At 42.3% G+C, this 10,123-nt stretch overlaps 1 protein-coding gene across 1 annotated transcript in view; it reads left to right on the forward strand.

The window, feature by feature from the left end:
- DLGAP1 (DLG associated protein 1) overlaps nt 1–10,123 on the forward strand; it is a 261,624-nt gene that overhangs the window by 248,468 nt on the left and 3,033 nt on the right. The window contains exons 10-11 of the mRNA XM_031066573.1: nt 6,979–7,070; nt 8,904–9,056. Coding sequence (XP_030922433.1) covers nt 6,979–7,070; nt 8,904–9,056 — 245 coding nt within the window. The remainder of the gene's footprint in view (nt 1–6,978; nt 7,071–8,903; nt 9,057–10,123) is intronic.

Consider the following 10,123-nt stretch of genomic DNA (forward strand, 5'->3'; position numbering starts at 1 on the left):
GCTGGCTATTCCCAATGCCCCCTCACAGCACACCCGGCATGTGTCCTGGCGCTTCTTGTGGTCACTGGAAATAGCAGCAGGAGAAGGGTCACCTGGGTTTGGTGGCCACTGTTGCAGTACTTATTTCAGTGTGACGCTGTCGGCTGCTGTGGCACGTGGCAGCTGCCTCCCACAGAGGCTGTGCGGGGCTTTCTGCTGCGCCTCAGCACGTCCCGCTCTACCTGGTGCCAAGGAGAAGCATATGGCCAGGGCCACTCTGCCCACTCAGCAGTGCCAGGAACAAAAGCCTGGTTGTTACAAACCCTGCCCTGAAAAACGTCTTTTTCATCCATCTATACACTTTAAAGAGAGAGAGGAAAGGAGCAGAAGAGGTGCGTTTGCTTTGCTTTCCCTAATGAAACATAACCAGAGCTGGGAATGCATCCTTTGTTTCCAACCTGACATGCCCAGCATGTGTTTGGCCAGATAACAAAATAAGGAGAACGTGTGATGAGCGAGGTTTTCTCGATGCCATGGCAGCTGACAGAGGGCTCATCCCCCCGGCGCTCCACGTAAAACGATCCGCGCTTCCCCCAGACAATGCGGCCCTTGTGCGGAACAGCTGTCTCGGGGAGACGGCTCGCTGCTGTTTGACAGTAGCTTGTATGTTACATAGATACGTACGGTATTATCTAGCTGGGAATGGATCTACCAGATGGGATTGAATGTTTCTAGCTGGGAAATGGATTCTGCTGCTCTGTATAAAAACAAGCTGTGGTTCAGCGGCTGCACGATGAAATGCCAATATAGAGAGAAATGTGGCTTCCCTTCTGCCATGAATTATTTATTGGATAGTATATTCTGGTTGTATCTGAAATCATTTTCTGATAAAGCTGCAGCTTGTGTGACAGGCAGATGAACACCACTCACTTTAAGCTAACATACTTGATGTGATTTCAGTGTATTTTGCAGTTACAGGGAAGTTGGCTACAAACTCTAGGGCTCTCATTAAAAAAAATGTTACACATCTGAGGCTAAATACCTTGTGAGACTTGATTGACGCTTTGGATCAGGTCTCAAGTGAAATAAACTGTTGCCTTTTTTTTGTTTTATCCTCAACCTTCTGCTTGCTCCTCCTACCTCTCCCCTGTAAAATTTCAAATATTCAGAGCCTCACCACAGTTGTTGGTGACTTTTGGCTCAGACCTCTATGGTCACCATTTACATACAAAATTAGCACCATCAGACCTGGCTCCCTGCACAGCTCCAACCATTTTTTTCCCAGCAGCAGTGAGCACAGGAACATATTACTATGGCCTTGGCCTGTCTTTGGAGGGTTTTTTTGCTGTTGTTCGTATTGACCTTCTTGGAAGAACCAGAAAGCTTCCCCTGCCCCCACTCCAGAAGTTTCTCTTTCACATGAGGTTGTACTGTGGCTTTGGTGTAAAGATAACCATCAGAAGCAAACAGCAGGCCTGATTCACCACAAGTCAGGTGTAATGTGGGTTTAGTGGCAAGAAAAGCCAGGCCAAATCATGTAAAAACTAAAACAGAAAACCAAGGCTCTCACAAGACCTGTCATTATAATTCTCCTGTGTGTATACAGTAGCCCTCTGGGCTAGTGTGTGAATAAATGTTGACCTCAAATCTGCAGGAACCTCACTGCTCAGGACCAGAGCCTCTACAAATTCATCCAGTTCTGACAAATTATGCAATGCTTACACACTGTCTGCTGGTTTGGTTTGTTTCAATTGTTTCAAAAGAAAACACAAAAAGTAAAGGTTAGATGCAAGAGAATAAAGTTTAGGAAAAGGTACATTTTTCATAATATTTGTGCATGGCAAAATAAAAAGAGACCCATGAGCTCACACTCAGCCATAAGCATGGAAAACCATTCCTCTTCAGGGCTTCTCCAAGCAATCCCGGCCTCTGCTGCTCCGAGATGAGACAGCCTCATCATGCAGTGGGCTGGGACAGCCGTGCAGAGGGATGGTCACCAGCCTGACATGTGGCCGAGTCCTGCTGGAATCTCCCTGGCTACGTGCCTCTGGCCATATGCCCAACTCATCCTTTTCTTGTTCTGGTTTTCTTTTGTCCCCAGAAGGGACTTCTCCATACGCGAGGGTTTCTCAAAGGAAAGCCAGCAAGGAAAGCCCTACCAGTGCCCAGAGGCTAGCAAGGCAAAAAGTGAAATCCACAAGCAAGGAAACGATCTAGTTAGGGAAAAAAAAACATTAAATGTGCTAGTAAAAGCCAAGTAAGTCAGAGAACACATGGAAACTGCTTTAATCCAAATGAGAAGCATTTGCTCATGCAGACAGCCCTATTAATTTCAATGAGATCACTCCTGTAAGTATATATGACTCAAAGAAAGGACTGCTCCTTCCCTAGTTTGTTCCATTTGGCTGTTTTCTCCTTAACAGCTGAGCTTAAGACCTGAGCAGTAGCTTTAAGTTTGAATTTCCTGGCTTTTGTCATACTTGGCGTTATTTAAATGTAGCTCTGTCAACATGAATAGGCTAAAATGCTGGTCCATCCTGGCTTGGAAATGGATTGTGACAGCTCTGTGGCAGGATTGCTTCATATGCATAGTGCCCAGCCAACATCTGCAACGCAAATGTCAGGCTGTGTCCCTGTAATTTCAGCTATTGTTCCTGCCACTTGCTCCTGGGGCAATAAGCAAGTCCCGGTATTCCGTTCCCTAGCTTGGGCCCTGCCTATCAACCAGGTGTTTTCACGTTAAGGGCATTTGATAGTCAGGAGTGGTAAAGTGCCTCCTTTGTCACTTGTTAGACCCTGAGGCCTGTCAAAGTTCAAATGCAAATACATCAATTGGGGTTTTAAGGCCAAATAGTGCTGTCCCTTCTCAAAACTCCCCTGGTTTCTCTATGCGATTACTTTTCACATCACTTCAGGTGGGTTTTGTTATTTTCTTATATTTTGTTATCCTTACTATACACAGAGTCATCTTCCTAGTTAGAGCAGATGACACTAACTATTTTTTTTTGCTTGTATTCACAATTCTTTTATTTTGTTGTTTTCCTATTTCTTTTCCAAGACATGGAGGAGGGAAACACATAGAGCTCCACAATTTCAAAACAGGTTCTGTGCAGTTCTTAGAACCAAGAGAAGCAAGAACTTACTGCTTGAACAGCGCACAGTCCAAGTCTATTTTCAAGAATATTTTAAAAGAAGAACTTGTTGGGGGATTAAAAACAAAGGATACTCACTGTCATGTGTCTGTCCTAGAATAATATTCTGTGATTCCTAGATAAGGTCAGTAATAGTGAGGAGGCATTCCACGGTAGCTGAATTCCATCAAAATAGCTGTAAGTTCTTCAAGAATAGACATAATTGTCCATGTCTTAAGAAATGTCACAGGAGAGAACCAGATTTACAAGGAAGATGGGTCAAAGCAAAAAGGGAGAAAAAAAAAAGGGAAAAAATTCAAACTATTAAAACAAAACAGTGCAGTACACACACTTCTCCCTCTGGGGAAGAGGTGACAGCAAAGCATATGATGGATGTTAATAATGTTGCTTAATGCATTACTGGAAGGCATTCAGATCCAACAGTGCTGAGTGTGCTGTATAGTCCTGTATGGAACAGAAAGCAGATATGAATAACATTATATAGGTGTTTAAATCCATTATGATTGCATCTTGATGGGTTGGGATTTTTTGTTGCTTGGTTTTATATGTTTTCTTTGTATCCTACTAGCTAAACACATCAATTTGAATGTTTATATGTTTTTCCTCCTGCACCCCATCTCCCTTGCTGTTAAAGATTACTCTGATTCTTTTCTGATTTGTTTTGAGTATTATCTTTGTAATTCCGTTTATTTTCTTGGTATTTGGCTTCAAACCTTGCAGGCTTTTCTTCTAAGAAAATCTATTGGTCTATTTTTTGCTTTTGATTTTTCAATACACCTTGGCCTTTCTGTTGGGCACCAGAGATTTTCTCTGAGTAAGCAAAATGAGCACGGTGCCTTGAAACAGTAAAAGCAGCGTGGGTTTGGAAACAAAACTTAGGCTATTGATAAGGCTTTGTGTCTTCTAGAGACATTCCTTTCAGCTTTTTGTATGCTTTCTGTTTTGTCTTTTTTTCCCCCCTAACTTCCGTGACAGAGTTGGTTGTTGACCAGTTGCACATTAACAGACCCCTTGCTTTTGAGGGGCGAGGAATCAGTGACACTTGACTAGATACAGCCACAGCTACAGCAGAAGTGGCAACAATAGAGAACAGCATCAGCATGCATCCCGCAGTCAGCTGGGATGATGGTTTTTAGGCAAATAGCCAGTCACTAGGCAGCCAAGGACAAGGACTTCCTTTTCCCTCTGCTGAGATCTCTGAATATTAAGTTCTTCTTCCCCAGAAGAACGAGGCATATTAACATCCATTATCAACAAGTTGTATATACATTTCTTCATGCTTGGGATGTGATTTCCAAATCATTTGGTGCAGGTTTCCAGGAAAAGCTCACTTTTTTTTTATCCTTTTTTTTTTTCTTTTTTTAATCCCAAGAAGTTGAGAGACTTTTTTCTTCCCTTCTCAAGTCTTGGGAAGTGTCAGAGTGGCCGAACTCCAGATGAGGCAGCTGTTCCCAAATATACTCAGTGGGAAGAGTTTTCATAACAATGGGAACCACATGAAAGCTCTCGGAGTAGCTCCTCCTACTATTGAAAAGTCCTTTCAGTTGAGTGGTTTGCATATTGGGTTGCATAAATGACTAGACACACCAAGGGGTCCATTTTCAGCACTGTGCGCATAGAATTAGACACGCAAGCCTTGCTAACAATAATTAGAGTTGTGTGCAAAACTCCCTGCGCAATATGCTGAAAATATTCTGCTTAGTGAATCTTCCAGCTCACGGCTATTTCCTGGCAGCGCTGAGCTGAGTTCTGGGAACAAAATGAAAGTCTGGACTCTGTGTGTGTTCACAGAGCTCTCTCCTATAGGTTCAGAAAAAAATGTGAAAAGACTCTCTTCCCTCCCCCTTTCCCCCCCCCACCTTTGTGTGTCTGAAGTATAAATGAACTCCACATCCCACTTTTCCTTCAACAGCCTTGAGAAGTGAGCTTTGAGGCTGGTGAAGGAGAATCCATTTGCCTTGAAGGAGGAGAACACAGATTTCATATAAGTGTGTATCGAGTTTCAGTTTATCACAAGTATTTGTGCCAGTCTGCTTAGCATGTGGCTACTCAAACCCTTGGAGAGGCCTTTCTGTTACCAAGCACTGCATGGTGGCATTCTGGTAGCCAGCACAGGACCAAGGAAATGCTAAAAATCTTGTTAGAAGGGGTTATAGCAAAGTTGCATGTATTTATGTATGTATGTGTTTATTTATTTTTCATTGTGGTACATCAAAATACTTAGCAGTATTTTCCCAGGGGAGCTCTGTTAATGCTGTCTTAACTTTCATGCAAAAAGTGACTGTGCCCAAGGGATGGTGCAGAAGATGGTAGCTTAGGACTAGTATCTCTTCTAGGCTCTACCAGCAATTCATTCACCTTGAGCTGGCCACTTCATCTGTTTGTTTTCCCCATTCCTCCTTCACCTGTCTCTTATATCCAGGCTGTAAATTTGTCACAGAAAAGTTGCTATGTCTGTTTGAGGGCTGGGACAATATGAGTATCTCTGAGTAGAAATGATAACGAGAACTGTGACACAGTGGCTGCCATTCATGTTTTTCATTAAGGAAGTGGTAATATTTAAAAAAATAATTTAAATTAGTTGTTTAATCACTTGTTAACCAGAGAATTGGGCATAATAAGTTGTTTCAGCTGAGAGAGAAAATTAATGAAGGAGTCAGACAAATCTGTAATGCCAACCTGTTTTTTTTAAAGACATTATTGGGTTTTTTTCTGAGCATTGGAAATCTCAAATAAATCGGTGGCTGCTTTCTTCCTCACAGCATCAGTTCTTTCACTCAGCAGTCCCTAAATTCCCACTCTGTTTTCTGGATTCACTGTCTTACTGCCAGCTGAGGCCATGTCAGCCTTTTTGCCGTTTCTGCATTCTTACTTCTTTTGTCATACACACAAAGGTACACACGTACACGTGTGTTCACTCACGTGTACAGGTACACACACACGGAGTCTCCCCTGGACCAGAACTCCCTAGAGAGACCCTGAATGCACCAGTCTGTGGCTCGGTTTTGGGCAGTGTATTCCCAACTACCCCTGTAAAATCCCAGTGTCTGAATGCAACCAAAACAGTGTGAGCTCCTGCTTTATTCAGAGGCATTTACTATGGGCTGTCTTCTGGTTCACTGCAGCCCTTCACAGCACTTGGTCAGCCCAAAGGGGCCATAAGTAGCCAGCTGTCTGTTCAAAGGAGTCCTCAGCCAGCTGCGCATGGACTCTGACACCTCCCTCCAAATCAGCAGCAAGGAGGAGAGGCCAGGGTGCCATTTCTCCCTGGAGGACTCCTGGGCATTTGAATTCAAAGGCAGAAGCAGCCTTGGGTTGTGCTCATGGAAAGTACTCAGAAGGGCCAGATGAGATTCATTGGTGTGCAGTAAAATAATCATCCCCTTTCTGGTGCTCTGGTCGAGCAACACTCAGCTACACCTGACAATGAGGACTGAGTTGATAAGTGAAGTGGAGAAGCAAACAGGTTTTGAGAACCGCTTGTCCTTGTGCAGGGAGCTGGGTTTGTATTCAAAGCCTGAGCTGGATCATTGTGATACGAGTGGTGACATTTCTGATGAGCTTTCTATACAGCCTGCAGAAGCTTTTGATTAGCCACGTTTACACTGTCATTACAACTGGTTACAACTGGTCTCACTGAGAGTAAGGTGCAGCAACTTCTACATATTTTTTGCCTCGTGGAGATCTGACCTTAGACTTACCAACTTTTCTCTTTTTGTGGCTGAAAGACAACATACCTTTTGAAAGCCAGAGCTGACTGCTGCACAGCTTTCTTCTCTCTTTTTATGGACTTTTACTTGCCTGCAGCAAAAGAAAGCATTGTGACTTACTCTTCTTTTTCTCTCAGTTCTAGGGAAAATTCGAACTGCAGTGGGCAGTGCCCAGCTTCTCATGGCTCAGAAATTTTACCAGTTCAGAGAACTTTGTGAAGAAAACCTGGTATGTAATTTTTCTGCTAGATACTAATGTGTGCCTTTTACTAACCCTGTGAATAACCCTGCATAAACTAAACTGATTTCTGACTAACTTGGCAATTTTTCCATCAAAGGCCTTGATATGAATTTGGGAGTAACTCTGATTTGTCAGAGACAGCATGAGTTTCACAATAGCTTGAGACCCTTACAATAAAGGCAAAAGGCTTTGGGTGAACAATCACTGAGGCTCTGCTACTGACTTTAGAGGAGCAATGGTCCCTAGACCATTGAGTTCATGGGCATACAGATGGTAAAACACTTTAAGGACTTTGAGGGTGGATCAGAAATATCCTAAGCTGGCCTTTCCCAGGTGCTCCTGGGAAGCAGGACTAAAATCTGCCTTGGTGGAAAAATACAACAGAAATTGGCTCTGTCTTAATAAGACTTCCAATTCTTAATATAAAAACTGAAAAAGCCTTCTGCTTGCACATCTTTGTGCAAATAACAGCCTACAACTGGGCAACTTGCTCGTGTCAAGCTCTGAAAAACTAGGAATCGAAGTGTAATCTCTGGTCTCCTTATGACTCTAAAAATATATACTTTATTGTTTTCAATAATTGCACCTCTCGTGGTTTAATCATCCTACCAAAATCCTTTGTCAGTGTGACTGTGAAAAGCACAAATAGAAATTTTATTAGGCAACCAACTGAGTCTTTTGGGTTTATTGCTTCTGAAGAGGAGGAAGACTAAAGGCAGAGTAAAACCTGAGCCATGTAAAACATCATGCAAGGTGCTACTAATAATTTATTTATTAACAACAAAATTAATAACAATATATCAGTGTAGTCTGACAAGGCCACAGCACCCACAAAGACTTGCTGACTGATGTAGAAACTCATCAGCATTTATGAAAAAACATGCTTGAAGTGAGTGTATGCAACATCTCATTTTAATTAAACAGTTTCAGCTGGGAACCAGCTTATAGGGACACATCCTGTAGAAAGCCTTCCCTCATACAAGCCTTGCCAGTGGAGCAGGGATTACGTTTTGGGTACGCCCACTGCATGCAAAAAGTGTTCAGAGCTGGGGTGCACTGAAGGGACGGGATTTAGTTGGTCTGGCCCAAGCTGTGCTGAAGATGCTGACTGTGAGCATTGCTCTTGGGCTGATGAGTTTGCACACAGAAAGCAATGCTCCCCGCCTGTGTCCCAGCTTCATTCTTCCCAAAAATCTGCCTGTAAAAATGGGTTTACTGCGCTTCTGCATGCACTCTTCTGAGCTTTTCACCCAGCACAGGTTATTCTTGACAAACAAACAAACAAAAAGAAATTGCTAAGATTTATAAGAGAAAATATTACTTAGTGTATTTTTGTAAACTTTACATTCTCAGAGTGCAGAAAAAGTGTTCAAACATTGGTTTATCAGGATTTGCTCATGCAGGAAATGTACATTTGCACAGGTATCACTCTTTTTTACAAGTGTGAGCATGGTGGGGAATCCTTCCTCATGAAAGTGGAGGACGGCAGTTAATTTCAGTGCAGATAGGACTGCCACCAGTTGTGCCCAGGAACATCCCCAGGCAGATTCTGCCACAGGGGCCCTTTACCCTTAGTCTGTGGGGGGAACCTGCTGCCTTTGGTGAGTGGGTGTTTGCAGGGCAAAGCAGCTCAACGCTGAGCCAGATTCCTCAAAATAAAACCTGCCAGTAAGTAATGCTTTGCTTTGCTCCTCTCTCTGAGTCTCACCCATCACTTGGATCTGCTCAAACTGCTTTGCTAGCCAGATTTGTAACCATTTGCATGAATTCTTTACATTAAGAAATACTAAAGCCAACATGTTTTTTTCTTCTGTTACACAGAATCCTAATGCACATCCACGGCCGACCTCCCAGGATTTAGCAGGGTTTTGGGATATGCTGCAGTTGTCCATAGAAAATATTAGTATGAAATTTGATGAACTTCATCAGTTAAAGGCCAATAATTGGAAACAGATGGATCCTCATGACAAGAAGGTAGAACACTGTAGATTTTGTATGCTTCATTTAAAACCCTGCACAAATACTGGACAGATTAAATAGGCCTCTGTGTTACAGCGTTGACGTTAAAAATGTGAAATGAAGCTCATATCAAATTAATTTCATTGTAATAACAATGTTTACATAATAATCATCTGGGATATTATCTGTAATATGTTTCAGGCATATTTTTAAACCAAATCTGTCTTTGTGAATCGGATGATGGGAATGTGGTACTTTGTTAAGCTTTACATTTAATCATATTAGACGATCAATCGTTGGAAGGAACTGCCTTATATATTGATTCTTAAAATTAAATAAATCACATTTACGGTTCATATTATTGCATACAGCAAGAGTTCTAGGTTGTGTTACTGAAAAAAACAGGGAAGCACTGTAACCATCGCTGACTTTGGTAGCCAGGTTACAAACAGCAATATCAAAAATATGCCTTCCAAAATGTTACATGAAAAAATTACATTTTTTGTCCATTTGTTTGTTTTTTATTTATTTTGGGCTTTTTTTAAATGGGTGATTTCACAAACACATTCACTTTCCTGGTATTGTTGTTTACCTGAGGTAGCATACAAATCATCTGGAGCTCTGGTGGGGATTTTTTCCTTTTTTTTTTTTTTTTTTTTTTTGGTAAATGTGGTCTTCTTCTGTCACCATGAAAAACTACCACATCCAAGTGTAAGTCACATTTCACGTTACATTCTCATTTGGCACCATCACCTTTTTTTTTCCTCCTCACTATCCACCTCAAGACAAACAGCACTTGGGTGAGCCAAAATACACAAATGTTTCAGAAAATCCTTAGAGCACAGACCCATTCCTAGAGGAACCAACAGTCTCATGTCGCGCTGCTGTAGGTATGTAATTTGGTGACTGAATTTCCGCTGTGACTGGTCTGATAGCAATGAACACAGCCAACAGGTAGGGTCACCAGAAGGAGGGGGAGCACAATTTGCAGGTACAGTGGCTCAGACAGGAGACCTGGCTGCCGATGACCAAAGTGGTGTTTTCTTTTGGACAAATAACCATAATAATATCAAACCCCGTTA

This window comes from Geospiza fortis, unplaced genomic scaffold, assembly GCF_000277835.1.
Source record: "Geospiza fortis unplaced genomic scaffold, GeoFor_1.0 scaffold53, whole genome shotgun sequence".
Lineage (NCBI taxonomy): Eukaryota > Metazoa > Chordata > Aves > Passeriformes > Thraupidae > Geospiza > Geospiza fortis.